Source organism: Rhinatrema bivittatum, chromosome 5, assembly GCF_901001135.1.
Source record: "Rhinatrema bivittatum chromosome 5, aRhiBiv1.1, whole genome shotgun sequence".
Taxonomy (NCBI): domain Eukaryota; kingdom Metazoa; phylum Chordata; class Amphibia; order Gymnophiona; family Rhinatrematidae; genus Rhinatrema; species Rhinatrema bivittatum.
Window position 1 is genome coordinate 132,267,096 of NC_042619.1, and position 26,689 is coordinate 132,293,784.

At 42.5% G+C, this 26,689-nt stretch overlaps 1 protein-coding gene across 1 annotated transcript in view; it reads right to left on the reverse strand.

Annotated features, from left to right (window-relative positions):
* DGKH (diacylglycerol kinase eta) overlaps positions 1-26,689 on the reverse strand; it is a 735,022-nt gene that overhangs the window by 160,642 nt on the left and 547,691 nt on the right. Inside the window, 5 exon segments of the mRNA XM_029602950.1 lie at positions 7,240-7,336; positions 7,476-7,586; positions 8,049-8,116; positions 8,118-8,167; positions 23,109-23,243. Coding sequence (XP_029458810.1) covers positions 7,240-7,336; positions 7,476-7,586; positions 8,049-8,116; positions 8,118-8,167; positions 23,109-23,243 — 461 coding nt within the window.

The following is a 26,689-nucleotide window of genomic DNA, read 5'->3' on the forward strand; positions in this document are numbered from 1 at the left end:
GGTCGATTCCACCACCACCGACTGGTGTGACAACTGGCTCTTTTGAAAATCCAGGGCCTGTTGCACTAGGTATGTGGCATCTGTCTTCTTGTTGACCGGGGGCACAGTACCTGGATGTTGCCACAGATGGTAAAGGAGGTCTAGAAGAACCTCGTGTTCCGGGACCGCCATCACCTCTTAAGGAGCGTCCACAAATTGTAGGACCTCCAACATTTTATGGCGGACATCTTCCTCTGTTGACAGCTGGAAGGAAATGGTTTCTGCCATCTCCCTGATGAAACTGGCAAAGAAAAGATCCTCCGGAGGTGAACGCCATCTCTCTTCTGGGGGGGGGGGGGGGGGGGGGGGGAAAGACTCTGAAAGAAGGTCCTTGGAAGCCTCCAAGGAATGTTCAGAGGAGGCATCCCCCCATGGATCATAGGCGGCCTCTTCCTCACCGGCAAAGGCTCTGGGTCGGAGGGAGGCTAAGGCATGGGGCACAGGCACCGATGGACAGTGCAGTGGCACCGATAGCAGTGGTGCTGGCATCAAGGGCACCAAGGCCTGCAAGGGGCGCTGAGGCACTGGGAGGCCCGATGGCCCGGGGACGGGCTCCAGCATCGGTGGCTCCAACCATGGAGATGGGCGCAGAGCCGTATCTTCCTCCCGAAGAACCCGGGATCAAGACTGGAAGAGGCGCCGGAGGATGGCTGGGCACCGAGGGGCCCGCTGGTACATAAGAACATGCCATACTGGGTCAGACCAAGGGGCGATCAAGCCCAGCATCCTGTTTCCAACAGTGGCCAATCCAGGCCATAAGAACCTGGCAAGTACCCAAAAAACTAAGTCTATTCCCATGTTACCATTGCTAATGGCAGTGGCTATTCTCTAAGTCAACTTAATTAATAGCAGGTAATGGACTTCTCCTCCAAGAACTTATCCAATCCTTTTTTTAAACACAGCTATACTAACTGCACTAACCACATCCTCTGGCAACAAATTCCAGAGTTTAATTGTGCATTGAGTAAAAAAGAACTTTCTCTGATTAGTTTTAAATGTGCTACATACTAACTTCATGGAGTGCCCCCTAGTCTTTCTATTATCCGAATGAGTAAATAACTGATTCACATCTATCCGTTCTAGACCTCTCATGATTTTAAACACCTCTATCATATCCCCCCCTCAGCCGTCTGTTCTCCAAGCTGAAAAGTCCTAACCTCTTTAGTCTTTCCTCATAAGGGAACTCTTCCATTCCCCTTATCATTTTGGTAGCCCTTCTCTGTACATTCTCCATCGCAATTATATCTTTTTTGAGATGCGGCGACCAGAATTGTACACAGTATTCAAGGTGTGGTCTCACCATGGAGCGATACAGAGGCATTATGACATTTTCCGTTTTGCTCATCATTCCCTTCCTAATAATTCCCAACATTCTGTTTGCTTTTTTGACTGCCGCAGCACACTGAACCGACTATTTCAATGTGTTATCCACTATGACACTAGATCTCTTTCTTGGGTGGTAGCACCTAATATGTAACCTAACATTGTGTAACTATAGCACTATGTTTTTTTTTATATAATTGTGTTTATATAATTCTATACAGCGTTAAGGTTTGCATTTCTTCTTTAGGTCCTCAAGTTCCATTACAGAGTAGCTTCCTGTAGAAGACAAGTCAGTTAGGGAGTTCTCTATAAGGTCTATAGGAGCAGGTCACCAGAGGCAGAGCTCCGGAGTCTCAATGCGTGGATGAGACGATGGTGCAAGGAAGAGGGATTCAGTTTTGTTAGGAACTGGGGAACCTTTTGGGGAAGGGGGAGTCTCTTCCGAAGGGATGGGCTCCACCTTAACCAGGGTGGGAACCAGACTGCTGGCGCTAACCTTTAAAAAGGAGGATAGAGCAGCTTTAAACTAGAAACAAAGGGGAAAGCCGACAGTCGCCTCAGCAGCGCATGGTTCGGAGAGATGTATCTTTAAAAGGATACTAATGATGCATTAGAATTAGGGCATCCCGACAGTGAGGTTCCAATAATTAGAAAAGTAGTCCAAGTGCCTGTAACTAAAAACTCACCTGAGCTAAAAAATTCTAACTTATCCCTATCAATTAAAAAGCAGAATAAAAATACAATCAAAAAAACAAAACTTTGAAATGTTTGTATGCTATATGCCAGAAGTCTAAGAAGTAAGATGGGAGAATTAGAATGTATAGCAGTAAATGATGACATAGACTTAATTGGCATCTCAGAGACATGGTGGAAAGAGGATAATCCAATGGGACAGTGCTATACCGGGGTACAAATATATCGCAATGACAGAGAGGAGCAGTCGGGAGGAGGTGTGGCGCTTTATATGTCCGGGATGGCATAGAGTCAACAGGATAAACATCCTGCATGAGACTAAATACAAAATTGAATCTTTATGGGTAGAAATCCCTTGTGTATCAGGGAAGACTACAGTGATAGGGGTATACTACCGTCCACCTGGTCAAGATGGTGAGATGGACAGTGAAATGCTAAGAGAAATTAGGGAAGCTAACCAAAATTGGAAGTGCAGTAATAATGGGAGACTTCAATTACCCCAATATAGACTGGGTAAATGTATCATCGGGTCACGCTAGAGAGATAACGTTCCTGGATGGAATAAATGATAGCTTTATGGAGCAATTGGTTCAGGAACCGACGAGAGAGGGAGCAATTTTAGATCTAATTCTCAGTGGAGCACAGGACTTGGTGAGAGAGGTAACGGTGGTGGGGCCGCTTGGCAATAGTGATCATAATATGATCAAATTTGATTTAATGACTGGAAAAGGAACAGTGTGCAAATCCAAGGCTCTCGTGCTAAACTTTCAAAAGGGAAACTTTGATAAAATGAGAAAAATTGTTAGAAAAAAACTGAAAGGAGCAGCTACAAAAGTAAAAAATGTCCAAGAGGCGTGGTCATTGTTAAAAAATACCATTCTAGAAGCACAGTCCAGATGTATTCCACACATTAAGAAAGGTGGAAAGAAGGCAAAACGATTACCGGCATGGTTAAAAGGGGAGGTGAAAGAAGCTATTTAGCCAAAAAGATCTTCATTCAAAAATTGGAAGAAGGATCCAACAGAAGAAAATAGGATAAAGCATAAACATTGGCAAGTTAAATGTAAGACATTGATAAGACAGGCTAAGAGAGAATTTGAAAAGAATTTGGCTGTAGAGGCAAAAACTCACAGTAAAAACTTTTTTAAATATATCCGAAGCAGAAAGCCTGTGAGGGAGTCAGTTGGACCGTTAGATGATCGAGGGGTTAAGGGGCACTTAGAGAAGATAAGGCCATCGCGGAAAGATTAAATGATTTCTTTTGCTTCGGTGTTTACTGAAGAGGATGTGGGGAGGTACCCGTAATGGAGAAGGTTTTCATGGGTAATGATTCAGATGGACTGAATCAAATCACGGTGAACCTAGAAGATGTGGTAGGCCTGATTGACAAACTGAAGAGTAGTAAATCACCTGGACCGGATGGTATACACCCCAGAGTTCTGAAGGAACTAAAAAATGAAATTTCAGACCTATTAGTAAAAATTTGTAACTTATCATTAAAATCATCCATTGTACCTGAAGACTGGAGGGATAGCAAATGTACCCCAATATTTAAAAAGGGCTCCAGGGCGATCCGGGAAAACTACAGACCGGTTAGCCTGACTTCAGTGCCAGGAAAAATAGTGGGAAGTGTTCTAAACATCAAAATCACAGAACATATAGAAAGACATGGTTTAATGGAACAAAGTCAGCATGGCTTTACCCAGGGCAAGTCTTGCCTCACAAATCTGCTTCACTTTTTGAAGGAGTTAATAAACATGTGGATAAAGGTGAACCGGTAGATATAGTATACTTGGATTTTCAGAAGGCGTTTGACAAAGTTCCTCATGAGAGGGCTTCTAGGAAAAGTAAAAAGTCATGGGATAGGTGGCGATGTCCTTTCGTGGATTGCAAACTGGCTAAAAGACAGGAAACAGAGAGTAGGATTAAATGGGCAATTTTCTCAGTGGAAGGAAGTGGACAGTGGAGTGCCTCAGGGATCTGTATTGGGACCCTTACTGTTCAATATATTTATAAATGATCTGGAAAGAAATACGACGAGTGAGATAATCAAATTTGCAGATGACACAAAATTGTGCAGAGTAGTTAAATCACAAGCAGATTGTGATAAATTGCAGGAAGACCTTGTGAGACTGGAAAATTGGGCATCCAAATGGCAGATGAAATTTAATGTGGATAACTGCAAGGTGATGCATATAGGGAAAAATAACCCATGCTATAATTACACGATGTTGGGTTCCATATTAGGTGCTACAACCCAAGAAAGAGATCTAGGTGTCATAGTGGATAACACATTGAAATCGTCGGTTCAGTGTGCTGCGGCAGTCAAAAAAGCAAACAGAATGTTGGGAATTATTAGAAAAGGAATGATGAATAAAACGGAAAATGTCATAATGCTTCTGTATCGCTCCATGGTGAGACCGCACCTTGAATACTGTGTACAATTCTGGTCGCCGCATCTCAAAAAAGATATAATTTGCGATGGAGAAGGTACAGAGAAGGGCTACCAAAATGATAAGGGGAATGGAACAACTCCCCTATGAGGAAAGACTAAAGAGGTTAGGACTTTTCAGCTTGGAGAAGAGACGACTGAGGGGGGATATGATAGAGGTGTTTAAAATCATGAGAGGTCTAGAACGGGTAGATGTGAATCGGTTATTTACTCTTTCGGATAGTAGAAGGACTAGGGGACACTCCATGAAGTTAGCATGGGGGCACATTTAAAAACTAATCGGAGAGAAGTTCTTTTTACTCAACGCACAATTAAACTCTGGAATTTGTTGCCAGAGAATGTGGTTCGTGCAGTTAGTATAGCTGTGGTTTTAAAAAAGGATTGGATAAGTTCTTGGAGGAGAAGTCCATTACCTGCTATTAAGTTCACTTAGAGAATAGCCCCACTGCCATTAGCAATGGTTACATGGAATAGACTTAGTTTTTGGGTACTTGCCAGGTTCTCATGCCTGGATTGGCCACTGTTGGAAACAGGATGCTGGGCTTGATGGACCCTTGGTCTGACCCAGTATGGCATTTTCTTATGTTCTTATGTTCTAATACGGGATGTTAAGCACCCCATGTAGTGACGTAGGATTTAGGTACCCTTCCATTGGTTGAGGGGTAATTTAAATACGAAGGCATTGGTTAGTATTTAAAAGGGATTCTGACTGTTGGCGAGGGAGAGACGTTTTGTGGAGGGTTTTGGTAAATCACGCTATATAAGTGATTTTTAGAGTCATAAACATTTTTTGGGGTTTTTATCTAATGTTTTGCATGTTTTGTTTTAGAGAATATATACCCCCCTGATGCATGCACAATTGTTGTGCCGAAATGCTGCAGCGTCAGGATAATCTGAAGGACTATAAATCAGTTATAAGGGCTCCACGTTTGGACATACGGGCTCCACATTTAGAGATACGTTGTGGAATATGGTATATTACAGCATGACGGTGATAAGTGCTCCAGACTTGGTTGTTATTGGTATAAGAAGTTGATCTTCAATGATTTCTTGAGTGGAAAAGCTCAGTGAACAAGAATATTATAATTAATGGTTAGTTTGTGATGATTTGAATGCTGCCCTGAAAGAAGTTGCTGCGAAGTGCTGTGAAGAGCACTGCCACAATAATTTTGAGATTAGATGTTCCAGAAGAATTAATATCACAATTCATAAAGTTCTCAATGTGAATGGTCCTGAGTGATTTTTTGATCCTTGTATTTTTCTATTTCTCTTTTTGATTTTGTGTCTTTTACAGCTTGTTTTTTAACTTAATTTTTTGTTTTTACATTGTAGTTTTTCTGAGGAACTTCCATGGCCAGTTTGGACCTTTTGCTTCCCAAGTTAAGTGCACTTCTCCGATTCAGGGGTTTATCTTTTTTAGTAGTGTGAGTGCGGATATGAGTGAGTTGAGATGGTATTAGTGATTTAGACTAATGGGATAATTGGAGGTTTATGATATGGGTTTTGCCCGGGTCTGTGATATACTCAATAAGTAAGTTTTTTGATATCATACAGATTACAGATTCAGTGTTTTGATATAAATAATAGTCATGTGAATTTTATAATAATTGATGGAATAAAAGTTATTATAATAACATTAAGTAAAGGTTAATTATTTAAGATATTTTGTTGTAGTAGGTACTGTTCCAAGTGCAGTGTTTTGTTATTTTAAGAAAAAACAACTTCTCCAACATGTCTGGCGCCAGCTGTGGATGATTTGGACTCATGACATATCCTGCTATTAAAAATATCCGTTCACTAAGTTCGCTGGTTGTTGGGTATGATAGGAAATGCTAGGCCTCAATGGTATACACTACTATTAAAAATACCTGTTCCCTAAGCATGCTGATTGGTGGGTAGGACAGAAAATGCTGGATCACACAGGCAAAGTATGGTCAGATTGCGGCCTTGTGTGCCCAATATGCCAATGGTTCTGTGGCCTCATCTTCAGTGGGGTCTGCCAGGTAGCATGTGACTATTTGTGCTGTCATTTCCTTTGGTGGGGGAGAATAATCCCCATTGCTGCCGAATACTATAACTGGCCTGTTCTGACATGGCCACAGGTGCCAGAAAAAGGTGGTTGAAGAAGTGGTAGCTGACAGGGTGCTGCTTTAGTTGACACTTTTGTGTGGGGTGCCCACTCTTTCCTCTAATGTATTCCCACTCTCCCTCTGGGAACTCTCTAACCCAGAGGTTGGCAATCCCCAGCATGTGCCACCATGTGCACTTGTGCCACCATGTGCCATATGTGGGAGCTATTTTGCAGGCATGGTCCTCTCTTACTTCCCCTATGGACCTCTGATCATCCCTTCCATATATGGCAGTGGTGACAGAAACTAAAACAGCAAGTGGGTCTAAGATATTGCACGTTTATAGGCTTTAGGAATAGGCAAGTGAGAATGCTGGTTTAGACCTACATTTACATTCTCCTTTATATACCACTACTGCCACCATAAGATAACTAGGAGGGAGTGAACAATGATTGAGGTTGCTATCAGAGTGTGTGGATGCACAAGTCCTTTGACTCAGAAACAGCATGATTCTGATAAGGAGGTGGTGGGGAGGAACTCCCCTTCAAACTATTAGAGATGTCATTTTTTTGGCATTTAACTACAAAAAGTTGCTGATTCCTCTATCACCTCTTCAATATCAGCAGTGTAGCCTGCAGATGCAAAGGCAAAACTTAATGTTACCTCAAGCTGAACTTTTTGTTCTAAGTTTTTATAGGTCCTTTGCAGCAATTCTTTTGTACCAAGCACTCCATACCACATCATGTTCTTAGTCCGACTTCTGAAAATAAATAAACAAAGAATTACACATGGAAGCATATAATCTACTGGGTCACTCTAAAAAGTGAAAGTAATGTAAAACAGCATGCAAGGAATTCATACAAACTGCTCGGTACTTTCCCTGAATATGAGGTTTCTACCTGCATTTCTCAGGGTGTTCCTCCCGTTTATTGTTGAACTCCAAAGAAATCTTTGCATCTAATCCAATTCCAAAGTAGTTATTCATAACACATTTTTCTGAATATCCTTCTCTGTGTGAAGACAAAAAATTAAAATCACAGTATTACTTTACTAAAGACACATCTGCATTTAAATATTTATAGTATTACATGCATGTGCTATTAAGTTGACTTAGACAATAGCCATTGCTATTACTAGCAAAAGTAACATGAAATAGACTTAGTTTTTGGGTACTTGCCAGGTTCTTATGACCTGGATTGGCTACTGTTGGAAACAGGATGCTGGGCTTGATGGACCATTGGCCTGACCCAGCCTGGCATGTTCTTATATATTTTGGAAAATATTTTCACTAATATTTCTATCCCTTGATTTATAGTGTATATTGCATTTTGAAGGGATCTCTGCTAGTACGTGTTTTGTAGTTTATCTGAACATATATTTTAGGTCATCTTATTCTTAATTCAGCCAAAGAAGAGATATGGAGGTTGTCAAAAGGAACCTGAAACATTTGTAAAGACAAAATGTTTGCTTACAATGAATCTGGATCTGGATCAATGAATGGTGTAGCACCAAAGGGATCAAGTTTGCCCAGAAACATTTTTGCTGATGATAGAGCTCCCTGCTATTGAGGCAGCCAGTCCTGCCCTCAGACCTGTTGTGGGGGGGGGGGGGGGGGGGGGAGAAAGAGACCAAGTGACAAGTCATGTGTGGCAGAGCCAAAAATAGCATATTTAATACACATTAACATAATAAAATAATTATAAAAGCATTTAGCTGGCTGGATGTATAAATATACATTCAGTACATGAATTAGAACAAATATAATTGTAAATATATTGTTCAGAAGTTTCCACATTATCTGTTCCTTTCCTTCAATACAATTTCTGAATAAGCAGTTGTACACATTAAATTTTATCAGTCATTGGTTGCTAGTCTCCTAGACTTGCAAGGTTCTTCTGCAGTTCCTTGCAATCTGCTGCAGTTTTAACAAATTTGAATAAGTTTGGGTTATCTACAGATTTGATCACCTCACTCATTGTTCCCATTTTCATGGATATGTTAAACAGCGCAGGTCCCATTGCAACAATTTTTGTTTTCATGAAAACAATTTTTGAATCTATATCTCAGAAAAAGCTTTTCTCTCTTTTGCGATTTGCTCAGCTTGTACAGTATCCAATGTTAATGGCCTTGAGTTTTATATAATTAGGCATAAACAAGTTCAGACTTGGATATACAAATTTTCTCATTGGAAGGTATCTCTTGTAAAAGACACCATGAGAAGATATTCTCCCCCAGGAATTCCTTTTTTTTTGGGGGGGGGGGGGGGGGGGGGAGGAGTGTGGCAGCAGTTTCCTCTTGTTATTTTGGGCTTCCAGGTCAGTTAGAGCCATCTTCTGCTTGGTTATGGCTCCATGAGATTTCACTACCCAAGGTTTTATTTCATTATAAAATGCTACATCTCAGTTAGCCTAGCAACCACAGCAATAGTCCTAGACCAGGAACCACAGACTGTGGCTCCTTCTGGACCAAATGTACCTTGGGATCCTGGTCACTAGGTGTCCTTAATGTGCAATAGCTAAGGCTACTGTTGTCTCTAGAACAGGGCTTCCCAAACCTGTCCTGGGGACCCCACAGCCAGTTGGGTTTTCAGGATATCCACAATGAATATGCACGAGATAAATTTGCATACACTGAGTCTCCATGGTATGCAAATGTATCTCATGCATATTCATTGTGGATATCCTGAAAACCTGACTGGCTGTGGGGTCCCCAGGACAGGTTTGGGAAGCCCTGTTCTAGAGCATCTTTAGCCCTAAACTAGCCCAATGTGTGCCAGGCTTAGGAATCAGACCCATGTTCCACACAAGCTAGTGCCAACCACTGCCATTGAGTCACTGGGCAAACTCTCTTCCAAACTTTTTAATTTTCACATTTCTTTTATTTTAAGTTTAATGCAGTCATATCCAAAAGGAAAACAATCCATCATGGAAAAATATAATATAATATGACAGACTTAACTGCATCTCATAAATCTATCCCAATATATACTGCTAAAGTGATATTTCAAAATTATTTAAATAGTGACTTCCTGATGTATGATTGCCAATATAGAAGATTGTTCTAGAAGATAAACTAGTTCTTCTGATTTACTCCTACACTTTTGTGCAGCATAAACTATTTTGAAGGAATATCTTTTTCAATAAATAACATAGTGAAATTTCATCTCATATGGGAGAATAGTCCCACTGGACCAATAATAATTATTTGACCAAAATCAACAGAAAATCTAATATTTTTTAAGGGTAAGTGAACTCTGAAGAGCATGATACTTCAACCTTGTTCTAATACACCTAACCAAACACTTAAGGGATCAATATTTATGAATAAAAGATATACATACCTAATACTCTTCCAGAAATAATTTATATATGAATGAATCCATAACAATATAAGAAATCACCTTTACCTTATGGTAATTTGGAATATAACAGAGAATGGATAATTTCAATTTGAAATACATGAGCAGGAGTAAAATAAAATGTATCTAGGGCTCCATTCGAATTTCTGGTAAGGAGTGTGGGCTAGTAGCAAGGTCATGAACTTCACTGTAGGTTAGAGGAATGTACCATCTTTGTTACAGCACCCTAATGGAGGCTGCTGCAATTATTTATTTCTAGTGTCTCCCTAGTGTGTGTGTGTGTGTACTTTTTAGCTACAAATTAAAAGAATAGGAGCTTTCTACCTCCTGTTCCATTGCATACAATCTGTAGGCCCAGGATCTTAGTAAAAAGCCTAGGCCTTGGTGATATAATTGCTATCAGTTTCAGTCACTGTGGTTAGGGAGCGATTTTTCTCATCTTGTGACTTTTTGTTTCTGGAAGGATGTTTTGTTTCATCCTTCCCATCCAGGAGAGAAGGCAGAGGCCATTGGATATCTGGACTACAGTCTCAGACAGTTTCTAATAGTATTTTATTTTTCTAGAGTTATTTTTGTGACTGGAGGTTTCTCTGAGGTTTTGGGAGCCTTTACAGTTATCCCTGTGTAACTCAGCCAGACAGACTTAGTGGCCCATTCAGGCATATCTTGGAAGAATTGGAAAATACTTATCCAGTACCATACTGTGGTTTAGAACTTAAGAAGGATTCCTATCAATCTGGTGCTCATCCAGCAGTGATAGCGAGGAGTTTCCAAATATTTTAGTATACACATGTTTGATGATGTACATTGACTAGCAGTATATCAAGTTTAATAAATAATAACCTTGTATAAAAAGAGAAGAACAAATAAGCTCAAGCAGTGGATCTCAGGTTTGAAAAGGAAATACTTAGAGTAGAGCAGAGTTGCTTACCTGTAACAGGTGTTCTCTGATGACAGCAGGATGTTACTCCTCACCCATGAGTGACATCATCAGATGGAGCCTCGATGCGGAAACTTATGTCAACATTTCTAGAACTTTGAGTAGGCACACTGAGCATGCCCAGCATGCCCTATACCATGCACCCACGCAGAATCCCTCTCCAGTCTTGTAACATAGAATTATAATTAAAATAAAAAATAGGAGAAACCCAACTCCACGGGGTGGCGGGCAGGTTTTGTGAGGACTAACATCCTGTTGTCCTGGGGGAACAACTGCTACAGGTAAGTAACTCTGCTTTCTCAGAGGACAAGAGAATGGTAGTCCTCACACATGAGTGAATCCCTAGCTACAGGCTGCTCCCCAAAACAAAAGGGGACCAACATACACCTATCCAGCTGCCAATGAGCACAACAACACTGGTGCTATTGGTAACAGTGGGGGAGACAGCCTGAACCAAAACAATGGGTGCTAGGTGGGAGAGTTGGGTTCTACACCTCAAACATGTTCCAAAGGACAGACTGGCCGAACCTCCTGTCGCATTGGCCATCCCTATCCAGACAGAAATATGATGTGAATGTGTGGAGAGATCACCACTCACAGCCTTGAAGATCTCTTCCATGGGAACTGCTTGCAATTGGGCCACCGTCACTGCCATGGCACTGACAGAATGAGCATTGACATGACTCACAAGATGCAGTCCCACCTGGGCATAACAGATGGAGATGCAATCTGCTAGCCAATTGGATAATGTCTGTTTGGCAACGGCAATGCCCAACCTATTCTTGTCAAAAGAAATAAAAAGTTGGGTGGACTGTCTATGAGCTTCTGTTGCTCCAGATAGAAAGCTAAGGCTCACTTGCAGTTCTTTCCAAGACCCCATTCGCCTTGGTGCAAATGGGGTCTTGGAAAGAATATTGGCAGGACGATAGACTGGTTAACATGGAAATCCTTCACCACCTTAGGCAGGAACTTAGGGTGCGTACGCAAGACCACCTGGTCATGAAAAAACTTAATATAAGGTGGATAAGTCACTAAGGACTGGAGCTCGCAGACCTTGCACACTGAAGTGACCACCACAAAAATAGAAACTTCAGGACACAGGTACACAATGGCTCAAAAGGAGTTTTCATCTGCTGAGCTAACACCATGTTGAGGTCCCAAGACATAGTGGGAGGCCTTAGGGGAGGCTTCAATTGAAGCAGGTCCCGCATGAAACATATGACTATAGGCTGTATGGAGATGGGCGTACCTTCTACACTTTGGTGGTATGTGCCAATTGCACTGAGATGAACTCTAATGGAGTTGGTTTTTAAGCCATCCTCCAATAGGTGTAGAATGTAATCAAGCAGGTTTTGTGTGGGGCAGCAGATCGGATCTAGGGATTTCAGTTCACACCACATGGAAAACCTCCTCCACTTCAGTCCATAGGACTTTCTAGTGGAAGGTTTTCTAGAAGCCACCAGGACCCGAGATACATCCTCTGAGAGATCAAGCAGTTGCAGAATTAATCTCTCAAAATCCAGGCTGTGAGCGACAGGGCCTGGAGGTTGGGATGCTGCGACCTGCCTCGATCTTGAATTATGAGATCTAGGGAAGTCTCCAGAATGATCAGTCTCCAGATGGACAACTCCCGTAGAAGTGGAAACCAGATCTGTCTCAGCCAATGAGGGGCTATGAGGAGCATAGTCCCCCTGTCCTGGTAGGTGGCTATGCGAGCAATAAGCATGGTGCCTTGAAATACTTTCATCCCAAGAGCATCCATTGGACATCCCAGGAGTGTCGAGAAATGGGTCCAAGAGCGCTTGGCCCTCTTGAGGGCAGATTTGACCACCACCGACTGGTGGGGCAGCTGACATGTATTGAATCTGGCAGCCTTCTGGATAAAGTAAACCCCATCTGCCTTCTTATTGACAGGAGGCACTATGAGGGACTATTCCCATATCCTCAGCAGCAACTCCTTACGGCTCTCGTGTACTGGGACTACCACAGACTCCTTAGGAGTCTCCACGAGCTGGAGGATCTCAAGAATTTTGTGCTTGGCATCTCCTCCGTCAAACCCTGCGAATGTCAAGTCCTGAGGTGAAGACTTTCTTCGCTTTCCTCATGAGGAGAAGGGTCTGAAGGGAAGCCCTCAGAGTCGGACTCTGAAATGTCTTCTCTCCAGGGCTCAGAGTTCCTCATCCTCACTGAAAGTGAAAGGGGATGGGTCCCTAGGTGTTCAGCCTATGTCCAGAAGTGCTGGCACTGGTAGAACTGGACAGGGGGCGGCAGGCCTCGCCGGCCTCTGTAGAGCTTCCTCAAAGGAAGAACCATCGAAAACCACTGTATCGGTAGAGGGAGGCCTCAGTGCCCTGCCAGGCACCGATGCTCTCCTGGGGATAGACACCAGCTGGGATTGTAATGCACCGATGAGCACGATGAGCTTCTCCAGAATCAGTACAAGGATGGGTGGTACCGAGTCCAGTGCCATCAGTGCCACAGAACTGAAACCCTGTAGAGCCCGGCCCACTGCTAGCTGGAATAGACGCTCCAGCTCCTCCTCAAATGTTGCCAAAACCATGACCAACTGGGAGGAAGGAGGGATAGCTAGATCTTCCTCAGACCCTCAAGATGGATTGGTAACTGGCATCAGGACTGGTGGAGACTGTTCCGTACCTCCGGAACCGATAGAGGCTTGGCACTATTTGCCATGGTGTCACTTTGGGGGCATTGCGGTAAAAGCTGGTGCATCCCTATGCCTAGTACAATGCATCAACAGGGACAGGTGCCGATACATCTTTGGCTTCCCTTGATACTCAAACCAGACCTTCCCTGGTACCGAGGCCGATGACAAGGAACCAGACGTCTTTGGCCCCTAAGAAATCGATGATGGTCAATCTTCAGTGCCCCATCCGCTGTCAACATCAATGGAACCAATGACTCAGTGTCCATTGGGGCGGCTCCTTGGTCCTTTGTTGACGATGCTGATGGCTTGGACCTGAAGAATTGCTCCATCTTGTGAAGTCGAAGTTGACGTCCCTTTGGGGTCATCTGGGCGCATAAGTGGCAACCCTGGATGTCATGCGATGCCCCTAGGCAGAGAACATGTCTCATGCAGATCTGTAATGGACATGGTCCAGGGACATTGCCAAAAACTGGACATGGCCATTGATGGACAAAACAAAAGGGCACTAACGGAAGACGATGGCGGTGGGATGCCGATGACTGGTGGGCATCAGTGCACTGCCGCCACAGGTGAATCGACTGCGCAAGGAAACTTACCCGAATACTGAAAACCCTGACAAGGAGACACTATGGGTAGGCACCAAGAGGGACCCGGCGATAGGACAATGAGAAAAACTGTGAGAAAAACTAAGTTTTCCACAAGGGCAAAAAAACAGCCAAAGTAAGCTCACTCACACTGTTATGCTTACAGCTCCACTAAAAAAGAGAGAGACTGGAGAGGAATCCCATGTGGACGTGTGATATAGTGCCTGCTGGGCATGCTCAGTGTGCCTAGTCAAAGTTCTAGAAACTTTGACATAGGTTTTATGCATTGGGGCTCCATCTGATGATGTGTTAGGACTACCATCTTGATTGTCCTCAGATAATAGTAGGAACCTATACACAGTATTCAAGGACAATCCTATCAATACAGAAGGGAACAGAGGGGACCCAGAGAAAAATTCAAGGGCTCATAGATACAGATTTGTAGGAATTTATATTTGTAAAATGAATGTGACAAGAGGAAAATCTACACAGTGCCAAACATTTACCATGGAATAAATGGTTCAGTAAAGATTTATGTTGGCACACCATTCTGGAGTCCTGACTGTTATTGGCACTTAGAAGAGCAAGGAATACATAATGCCTAGGGTCTTAAAGGTTTATCCTTTCCCCCAGTGCAGGAGATACATTCAAGGCAGACAGAAAGAAACAAGGACTTAACCTCACTGCTGAGTGTCAGCTCTTACACCTACAGAATAGCCGGGGTCAGGGTTACCCTAATAATGATTTTAAACTGTGTATTCCTTTTAATATAAGATATACTAGGGAAGATAGCACAAAGATTTTCTCCAGTGGAAAACAGAACCAGTTTTACACTTGCCATTTTTCCCATTGAAACTACATTGGTATTTTCATTGATAAATCTGAAGCAATGTTGGACTGGATACAAACTTAAGAACATAAGAAAGTGCCATGCTGGGTCAGACCAAGGGTCCAAGAAGCCCAGCATCCTGTTTCCAACAGAGGCCAAATCAGGCCACAAGAACCTGGCAATTACCCAAACACTAGGAAGATCCCATGCTACTGATGCAATTAATAGCAGTGGCTATTCCCTAAGTAAACTTAATTAATAGCCGTTAATGGACTTCTCCTCCAAGAACTTATCCTAACATTTTTTTAACCCAGTTAAACTAACTGCATCAACCACATCCTCTGGCAACAAATTCCAGAGCTCTACTGTGCGTTGAGTGAAAAAGAATTTTCTCCGATTAGTCTTAAATGTGCTACTTGCTAACTTCATGGAATGCCCCCTAGTCCTTCTATTATTCGTTCAAGACCTCTCATGATCTTAAACACCTCTATCATATCCCCCCTCAGCCGCCTCATCTCCAAGCTGAACAGCCCTAACCTCTTCAGCCTTTCCTCATAGGGGAGCTGTTCCATCCCCTTTATCATTTTGGTTGCCCTTCTCTGTACCTTTTCCATCACAACTATATCTTTTTTGAGATGTGGCGACCAGAATTGTACACAGTATTCTCACCATGGAGCGATATAGAGGCATTATGACATTTTCCATTTTATTAACCATTCCCTTTCTAATAATTCCTAACATTCTGTTTGCTTTTTTGACTGCTGCAGCACACTGAGCCGTCGATTTTAAAGTATTATCCACTATGATGCCTAGATCTTTTTCCTGGGTGGTAGCTCCTACTATGGAACCTAACATCGTGTAACTACAGCAAGTGTTATTTTTCCCTATATGCAACACCTTGCACTTGTCCACATTAAATTTCATCTGCCATTTGGATGCCCAATCTTCCAGTCTTGCAAGGTCCTCCTGTAATGTATCACAGTCCGCTTGTGATTTAACTACGCTGAATAATTTTGTATCATCCGCAAATTTGATAACCTCACTCGTCATATTCCTTTCCAGATCATTTATATATATATTGAAAAGCACCGGTCCAAGTACAGATCCCTGAGGCACTCCACTGTTTACCCTTTTCCACTGAGAAAATTGACCATTTAATCCTACTCTCTATTTCCTGTCTTTTAATCAGTTTGTAATCCACAAAAGGGCATTGCCTCCTATCCCATGACTTTTTAGTTTTTGTAGAAGCCTCTCATGAGGGACTTTATCAAACGCCTTCTGAAAATCCAAATACACTACATCTACCAGTTCACCTTTATCCACATGTTTATTATTAACCCCTTCAAAAAAATGAAGCAGATTTGTTAGGCAAGTCTTCCCTTGGGTAAATCTATGTTGACTGTGTTCCATTAAATCATGTCTTTCTATATGCTCTACGATTTTGATCTTGAGAATAGTTTCCACTATTTTTCCCGGCACTGAAGTCAGGCTCACTAGTCTATATAATTTCCCTTCCCTTACACTACACCCACACAGAGAGTTTATGCGTGGTTAACAAAATGATATTCTTTTGCCACCAAACCAAATTTCTCTTAGACCTCCATCCCAGTTCATCCTTTGGCTTTCAGTAAACCAATCAGGTGAAAAAGAGAATGATAAACTAATGATTCCTTCTAAATGTTTTACATTTTCTGCAATTGTCCTAATTCAGAGACCGAGGGCATAGCCAAACAGAGACCACTGCATTCCTTGCAAAGGGGCACATTCACAGATAGGGGAAAATGACACAAAGTTATATTTCCTTTATGTAACCCTTTTTTTTGAGAATGGTGATTCCCTTAGGGCACACATTTAATTTATAGCCTTCAGGGCTGCTCCGGTTAGCATTCCTCCCAGGTCCTGAGCTCTCTATCTCTAAGGTGGATTCTTTTGGAGGGGGGAGACTTTTGTCTATGGCCCAGACAGTAGTGTGTGACCTGAGTGTGATGGTAGATGTGGCAACTCCTGTAGGTAGCTGCTGTAAACAAAATAGGTAGGACCAGGCACTGGGTGTTAATAATAGTTTTACTGATTAGTTAAACGCAAATAAAAGTCCATTTTTAAATGAGTGTGCAGTTACAGATGTTTCCTTGTACAGTTAGGATGCTTCATTCTGGGCAGATGTCCTTTTCTTCAGCAAACTGGTAGAGCTTCCCATGGTGATGGTAGTAATGCACTAAAAGCTTTCACAGGGGCTTAACCGGGATTCCTATTTCAGGGCCCCCCCTCTCAGCATAGCAAAAACCATCCAACCTTGATCTCCAGATTCTCACCAATCAATCACCCAGCCCTGTATCCTGGTCCCTTGGGTGGAGATCCGGATGAGGTCTCCCGATCTTTTTAGATGTTCCTCAGGTTGAAAAGTCTGAGGTTCAGAAGCCTGCTAATCCAGCCAGGCTCCCAGTGAGGAGGGGTGGCTCAAAAACCTCCTCACAAAACAAAAGAGAACATACTTTCCTAATCAATAAAATCTTCCCAGACTGGTGTTCTACTGTCACAGATGCCTGCCACATTCATGAGGTGAAGGGGCTCACTGGTCTTCAGCCCCTGTCCTCTGAGTCTAGCCAGTGAGGATGACCTTTCCCAAAGGGGCAGAGTTTAAACACAGTCCCATCCAAAAATAGGATTCTTTTATCCTTCAGTCGTCTCATGCAGCCAAGCCTGTCACAGGTGCTTGCCTCATTCAGGGAGTGAATGGGCTCACTGGTCTTGAGTCCTAGAGTGGGAGTTCCGTGGGGGTTCCAGCAAAAAGAGCAACTTACTATAACTAAACTCCTAGAGACCCTCTGGCAGGATGTACAGAGAAGTCCCCCCTCCAAAAGTAAAAAGCTGATAAGGCAGGGAGGCCTCACCAGGGAGAGACAAACATCCTTACTGCTTGGTGTCTGCACTGAAACTGAAAACTAGCCACACCTAAATCTACAAAATGGCTGGTTATACAGCAAAGAGCAACCAATCCCAGCTCTCCTAAGTGGGAGGAGGGCGAGAGGGGATGGATGGTTCACAAGGTATTAAATCTTCAGGAATGGAACTAAGGGCTTTCAAGTGGTGGAGCAGGAGTCCTACCACACTTAAGTGTATATTTTTTATCGCAGCTCCTAACACGTCATATTCCTGCAATAATTATAGCAATTTGATTAATCTAGGCCATAGGTTGTAAGCCCTCTGGGATAGGGAAATACCTACAGTATCTGAATGTAATTTCTTTGAAATGCCAAAAAGCGAAATATAAAAAACATTTAAAGAAACAAAAAGTGGGGTGGATCTTCTTTAGGCCTCAGTCAGCTCAAGGTAGACTATGACAGCTCACTGCAATCCAAACTCTGCAGGACTTGCTCACCTCTATGAACATGTGGACTGTGGAAAGGTGTTGGCAGAACAATTGACTGGTGAAATTCTGAGACCAGTTAGGCAGGAACTTAAGATGTGTACACTGTGCCAACCTGTTGTGATGAAACTTAATATGAACTGGATAATCACTAGGGCCTGGAGTTCATGGACTCTGTGGGCTGAATTAACTGTCACCACAAAAGCAACCTTCTAAGTAAGGTAATTTAGCCTATAAAAGGCCACAGGTTCAAAGATGACTTTCATCAGCTGGGTAAAAAACATATTAAGGTCCCATGACACAGAGGGTGGCTTGATGGGAGACTTCAGCTGAAGAAAATCCTGCATAAATTTAGTGACTAAAGACTAGGGATTTGCAGGGTCAAAAATTTGTTTCAGTTCATTCATTTTTTTTTTTTATAGGTCACAGTCATTCAAAAGGTTCGTTTTAAATTTTAAAAAATATAATTTTTTTCATTTTACACTGAAGTCAATTGGGGAAGGACTTATTGATTTCAATGTAAAAGAAAAAATGAGCTGAGGCCCAGGGCCAACACTAGAGACAGGCCCATAGCTAGGTCCTTTCACCGAGGCTTGGACCTGGTCTAAGTACTAGGCTTGATGCTAAGTGCCCTTTTCCAAGGCCCAGGCCTAGGCCTAGATCCGAAGCCAGGCCTGAGCTTGAGCTTGGGCCTAGGCCTGACACAAGGTGCAGTGCGAGGCTAGATCCCATTACCGAAGTACAGGCCTAGGCCCACGTCCAAAATTAGGGCCCAGTTAAGGCCAGGTCCCATCCTGAAGCCTGGGCCTGGGCCTAGGGCTAAACCCAATACCACTGTCAAGGCCAAAACCTAAGTCAGAGATCTAAATCTAGGCCTGATGCAAGGGCAGAGGACATTTGCCTGGGCTTAGGTCTGACATCAGGGTCTGGCCCAAGGCCAGGTCCTGTCACCAAAGCCCAGGTCTCGGCCCAAGAACAAGGCCCTGGCCTGGGCTCAATGCCAGGGCCCAGCCAAGGCTAGGTCCCATTACCAAAATCAGGTCTTATTGCCTAGTTCCAGATCCCACTGCTAGGGCCTGAGCCCAGGCCCAGGCCTTCCAAAGGTATTCTTTCTTCTTCTGCTGTGAAAAAATGACACCATCCAGTCAGAAGGAATGCACCCCAGCGACATCATTGAGGCGTGTCCTTTAATCAGATGGCACTATTTTTTGCCCCAGAAGAGAGATGACCTGTGGAAGGCCTGGTCCTAGACCTCAAGACTTAGGCCCAGGTCCTTGGCAATGGGATCTGACCTTGGCCTAGACTAGTTCCAGACCCAGGCCTTGGTGACAGAACCCAGCTTCAGCCAGGCCCTGGTATCGGGACTTATCTTGGGCCTCAGTGATGGGACACATCCTTTGGCCAGGCCTGGGCATCGGATCTAGGCCTAAGTGACAGGATCCAGCCTTGAGTCTAGGACTAGGCCCAGGCTCGGGCTACAGGATTCTATTAATTTTTATTTACTTAGTTTTAGATACCGTAACTAGGAGCCCATCGTAACAGTTCACAGTAATAATAACAAAACCATACCTACTCTAAAATACATAGGGGCAGATTTTAAAACTTATGCGTGGGGGTAGATTTGTTCGCGCAACCCGGCATGCACAAATGTACGGCCTATTTTATAACATGCGCGGGCTGCTGTGCGCATGTTATAAAATCCGGGCTCAGCGCACAAGAGGGTGCACACATGTGCACCTTGCGCGCGCCGAGCCCGAGGGGAGCCCCAATGGCTGTCCCCGTTCCCTCCAAGGCCACTCTGATTTCCCTTGGAGGGAACTTTTTTTCCGGCCCCCCCCTCCCACCTTCCCCTTCCTTCCCCTATCTAACTCACCCCCCAGCCCTACCTAAATCCCCCCTACCTTATTTTATTTCTTACGCCTGCCAGAGGCAGGCGTATCTTGCGCACGCCAGCACCCTGCCGGAGCGCGAACCCTCAACATGGCCGGAACAGAGAAGGGCTCGGGACATGCCTCCAGACCGCCGTCACGCCCCTGGACCCACCCCGGACCGCCCCCTGACCCCAGACATGCCCCAGACCCGCCCCCAGACCGCCATCACGCCCCCGGACCGCTCACTTTTGAAAGCCCCGGAACTTACGCATGTCCCGGGTCTTGCGCGCACCGCCGAGCCTATGCAAAATAGGCTTGGCGCGCGCAGGGGCATATTTTCTCAGGTTACATGCGTAGCCTTTGAAAATCTGCCCCACAATGAATAAACCTAAAATACCTAAAAAAAAAAACCCCACTACAAGTAACCTTAATACAGATTTTAGGTCAGATATTCTAAAACATGTATGCAAAGCCTAAAATTCTCTAGCAACATCATAAAAATCTTAAAACTATAAACTGCTATTAAGAACATAAAATAATGGTTAAAATACACAAAAAGCAATCAAGAACAATAAAAATAAAAATAATCAAAACAATAAACAAATTCATCAGGTTGTCTCTCCATACAAGCAAGCTGTCATCAAGTTAAAAGCATAAGACCCCTTTAAGATTGGCTTGAAGAAGCTCTGCTAAGGAGCCATGTCTTAAGCTCTCTCTTAAACTGTTTAAAATTGGACTCCAATCTAATAGCTGCAGGGAGCATATTCCAAATTTTAAGACCAGCCAATGACAAAGCTCTGTCCCTCACCTGGTTCAGGTGGGTTGATTGCACAGATGGTAAAGTTAATAAACCTTTATTGGAGGAACGCAGATTTCTTTGCGGCACATGTAGTTTAATGGCAGCATTCAGCCAGTCTACCTGATCAGCACAGATTAATTTATGTAAGGATCCAGCTTCGGTTGGGCCCCAGCATCAAACCTGAACATAAACTTAGGTCACTTGACAAAAGAGGACTAGCCCGAGGCCTGGTCACATCGGAGACCCTTTTTTTTTTTAAACACACTAATACAAAAATATCTGAAAATGTTCAGGTATTTTTGTTTGAGGCTAATTTTATTTATTTATTTATTTACTTACTTACTTATTTTGTGGTTTTTATATACCGATATCTGTTTGCACATCGTATCGGTTCACATAGAACTAAGAGAGCAACACCAGGTAACAAGGTGAAGCTTTTACACTGAACATGGAACAGCAAACTTTTACAAGGAACATGGACATCTCTACTACAGATGGAAATAAGTTCAATTTGCACTGAGGTGTACCCTAAAAGGGTGGCTTTTGAGACCACACTGAAAAATATAAAAACTATTCAAGTCATTATTGTGTGGGACTAAAAAAGGGATCTAGGGCCATGCTTCCCACCAGAAGAAAAAATCTTCCATTAAACCCAAAAGATCTTCTGGTAGATCATTTTACAGAAGCCAGAAGGGCCTGAGAAACTATACTGAAGAATCCAAAGGAACAAATTATTTCGTTGTCAACATCCAGGCTGTAAAGCCCAGAGGCTTGATACTGGAATGAAACAATGTACCTTGATACTTTCTGCTCAGAGTTAGGGATCTGCTTAACCAGACTACATTCCTGATGAACAGTTCCATAATGGGTGGAAACCAAATTTGTCTTGGCTAATAAGGCACTTTGAAAATCATAATTCCTTGGTTCTTTTATTTTCATTAGGATCATAACAAGAGGTACAGGAGGATATGAATAAAAGAGACCTGCCCCTAATGAAGGGGCAAGGTATCAAGATGCTAGTTTGCTCTTTGATCCTCTCTTGGAACAGAATTTCAATATCTTCCTGTTCAGAATGGTCACAAACAGATTTCTTTTGGATATAACTTACTGAAAAATATTATGTTTTCCTCAGACCACTTGTGGGGGTCTAAAATTTGACAGATTATCTGCCATGGTACTCTCTTTTCCTGCCTGGAACATACACTAGCTCTTTAGGTCATCTTATGGGAGATAGCTTCAGATTCACCCTTTAACAATTTCTCTGGCACATCACCTCCATCTCTAACTATATGAGAAACAAAGATGATAAAACTGCTTACCATCTTGTCAGCTAAATCCTTTCCCTGCAAAAAACAATTCTTATATGGGCCCTTTGATGACCATTCTTGGAATCCAGACCAAAACTCTCATTTTCCAATTGTAACTTTTCAAACTAGATATTAACTTCTTTTATATAAGGATGTGCCTCAGTAACCTCTGTTACCTTTGAACCCCTAGATTTCCGACTGTCTTGAGTGCTTTCACAAAAATGTTTTCACATGTTGAATTTTCATATTGCTACCTCTGATGCTAATGCCATGTTGCACCTGGTACTGGTGAAGGGGAGGAGGGAAGGGTGGGACAGTTAAGAAGTGTTATATAGGTAGTTGCTTTTTGTTTATTACTCATGTCTATTTTTTTTCATTTCGCTGTTCTTTATTGTTATCTGTGTAAAAAAAACCTTCAATTAAAAAAAAAAAAATTTCCCCAACACAGAAGTAATCATGTTCCTGAAGCAGGCCACATCAGGGCTGAGCAGCTGCATAAAAAAAAATTGAAATTCCAAAACCTGTCTATGAACCAGGAATGAAAAAAATGAATAAAGAGGCTTGATCTTACAAAAGAGATGAAAGATCATGGTGAAGTGAGAACACAACAGGGAAACATATTTGGACATCACTGCAGATGAAATGAGACTGAGGGGGGCTTCAGGTGTGCAAGAAATTCCACGCATGCCTATAAAAGCTCTCCAAAGCTTATCCAGAACACTCTGGGAGATGCTCCAGTTTAGTGTTGTCAAATGATGACATTCATATATGTGGTCATCTGCCTTGTCTACGGAAAAAGCCAATTTCCTTACCTGGGCAGATTATTCTGGTGTTCAGCACTGGAAGGTTTTCTTTGCTGGCTGTCAAGGGTGGGGTTGAAAATGAGCCAGTTTGAGAATGAGTGCTACGACTTGTACGCCTATCCGGGGATCTTGGTGCAGTTTTAACTATTTGGAAAGAATCAGGAAGGTAGAACCATAATGTTATTAAAAAAAAAAAAAGTTGCACATTAATTCTCAGTGTCATAAATTTGGCAAGTGTCAGCATTCTAGAGATTTAGCATTGTAGCCAAATATTTTTATCTGTTGTTAATTTGATTAGTGATGTGAATTTTCATTTTTTAACATTACTAGCTTACAGTGTTAAAAAACATTACTAGTTTTTTAACAAAAACTAGCTTACCGTGACAAAAAATGGCTAAGTAACACATTCATCTTAGAGTAACTACATACTAAGCCTCAATAATAAACAGTTCTTCAAGGTATCACATTCTGCAATAATATGTCAATAAGATTACAGGACTTATTACAAACAAGCCTTTGCCTAATAAGTTAACCTAAGAAAATATATTAATTTCATCTAGCAAAATCAGGAATTCTGTAAGATAAGCAATCCTAATAAGTATAGCAGTTATTTATTTATTTAGAATGTTTTATAAGCTGTTTTTTATACAAGGATGTAATCAAAATGGTTTACATAGTAAATATTCATAATAAAATGACACAAATGTAAAAATTAAAATAATTTACACATAAATAATAACAAAATTAAGAAAAATACATTCGTTAAAAAGGAGAAGGTAGGAGAAGACAAACTAAAAGGAAAAAGAAAGTGGCTGGGCAGGACGAATGTTTAGGTAGCCTCATAGATGTTAAATGTGCATTTAAAAAGGTAAGTTTTTAAACTCTTTTTAAATTCTTTCCTGTTGTCAAGATGCTTTATGTTGACTGGGATTGAATTCCAGAGCTGAGGGCCAGACACAGAAAATGAGCATCGTCTCATGAAATCAAGTCAGGCAATTTTAATGGTAGGTACTTGTAAAAGGTTTGTATGGGCTGAGCGTAAAGTTCTAGTTTGTTTATAGATACGGAGTTGTGAGCTAAGCCAAGTTGAAGTATCATAATTTAAGAGTTATGGATAGTGAAAATAATTTTGTATTTTGTTTGGTATTCAACAGGTAACCAATGTAACGAGTAGAGTACTGGGGAAATGTGGTCTCTGCGCGATTTGCCGCATTCTAGATTAACTGCAGGGGATGAATTGTATTATGACGTAAACCAAGAAACAGGGCGTTGCAGTAGTCAAGGCTGCTGAAGATTAGAGACTGCAAAATAGTTCTGAAGTCTTCCTGCTGTAATAATGATCGAAGTCGTTTTAGCATATGCAATTTGAAAAAAGAGTTTTTTCTATCAGCGATATATGGTGGGTCATGGAGAGACCGGAGTCAACTATGACTCCTAGATTATGGGCTTTTGAAGTAATAGGTAATAGTGAATCATTGAGATCTAAATGAGCAGGGGGGCTGCAGTCGGATAGCGGAATGGATGATAGGTGGATCATTTCGGGTTTTGAGGTACTGAGTTTCAAGCAATTATGTGAAAGCCAAGTTTTTATAGTATTGATGTATAGAGAAACTAGATATATTTATTTTATTTATTTATTTCGGATTTTTATATACCGACATTCTCAATACAAGTATCGAATCAGGTCGGTTTACATATAACAAAACTTTCGCACAAAAGGCGTTACATGGAACAGCGTTTCTAAACATATAACGTATAACATATTGCATTTAGCATATAACCTATAACATATGGATATTAATAATAGATTAAATTAAATATTACATAGATAATAATAATAATAATAATAGTAACTCGTCAACAGGACGTAGGTGAGTGCTCGGCATGATTATAGCGAGAATAAATATCTAGAAAAAAAATTAAAGGGTAGACTAAATTGAGATTTGAGGGTACACAGACCATGTTGATGTGCAAAGTATGCGAGAAATCCATGAGTTAAGGAAGACAGATGAATCAGAGAAGAAGTCTTTAAGAAGTCTTTAAGGTGAGAAGTTCAGATCCGACGTAGTTGAGTCTTGAAGGGGGGTAAAGGTGAAACTGGATCTGGTGTTGAGCTATTTTTCTTTTGGCCGGTGTCTAAGTAAACTTGTGATTCTGTATATGTTTGCCTGAAAAGCCACGTTTTTAGATTTTTCTTAAAAGTTAGATGGCAGGTCTCTTGGCGTAGATCTGGCGGTAGTGAGTTCCAGAGTGTGGGTCCGGCTGTTGAGAGTGCTCGTTTTGTTAATGTGGTTTTGATCGGGGGAGCATATAAGGAACCTTTGTAGTTGTGCCTGATGGGTCTTTGAGATGTGTGAAGGCGGAGAAGCGAATTTAGATTTAGGTGGGCGATGCCCATTATGTCCTTGTGGATCATTGATAGAGTCTTGTAGGTGATTCTAGCTTTTATAGGAAGCCAGTGTAGGCTGTGAAGAATAGGTGTTATGTGGGCTCTTTTATTAGTGTTGGTGAGTAGTCTTGCTGCTGCATTCTGCACCATCTGTAATGGTCTGGTGGATAAAGCTGGAAGACCTAGCAGTAGAGAGTTGCAGTAGTCCAGCTTAGACAGAATTAAAGACTGGACTACTAGTCGGAAGTCGCTGAAGTGAAGAAGAGGTTTGAGATTTTTCAGCACTTGGAGTTTGTAATAGCATTCTTTAGTTGTGTTGGTTATAAAGGATATATAGCGTATTGGACCAGGACTTTTACGAATGAGAAGGAGGACCCCTATTCCGAGGTAGAGTCAGCGCTACCCAAGAGGGAGTCAACCCTCGTAAGTCCCTACCATCGGAGGGCAAGGCCTGAAGATTCAGCCGTTGAATGAAGACTTCACCCTGGAAGCTCATGATCCTCCCAGGAGGAGCCCGTAGGGACCCGGCTGCTGGGACTTAGGAGATTCCCTGAAGACTGAAGGTAGGTCTGGATGCAGGCGCCTCCTACAGGTCATGGATTCCAGATGGCTGGTACCTCCAACAGGTCGTAGTCAGTCCAGGAGTGGGAGTCGAAGAATAGTCAAGAGCCGGTCCAAAGGTCAAATCCAAGAGAAGGATCATAAGCCGGTCCAGGAGCAAGTCAGGAGAGTGGTCAGAAGCCAGTCCAGGAGCAAACCAGGAGAAGGGTCAGAAGCTGTACTAGGATCAAGCCAAGAGAAGCACAAAAGCCGGTCTGAAGGTCAAAAACCAAGAATCAATCCTACGGGGAGGAAGAGCAGAAGCAGGACGAAGAGCAAACAAAATCAGGAACACGGAGCTCAGGAAAAATCCCAACAAAGTGCCTCAATACCAAGGCAAGGTCTGAAGAGTAGACCTTGCCTTAAATACCCAAATTGAGGGAGGAGTCTTCAGGAAGGAGCCCCGACAACTTCCTATCGTGGCCCCTTTAAATCAAATCTTCAGCTCAACAATCTGAAGTGGGAGGAGTCAGCCCGGCCGAGCAGGATCCATGCGGCCGGGCTCAGCAGTGGCCGCGCAGGGAGTGTCTGAGAGGGCTGTCTGCACCCGCAGGAGCCCCGGAAGAGGACAGCAGTGGCCTGCCCGTACCTGGCCCTGGTC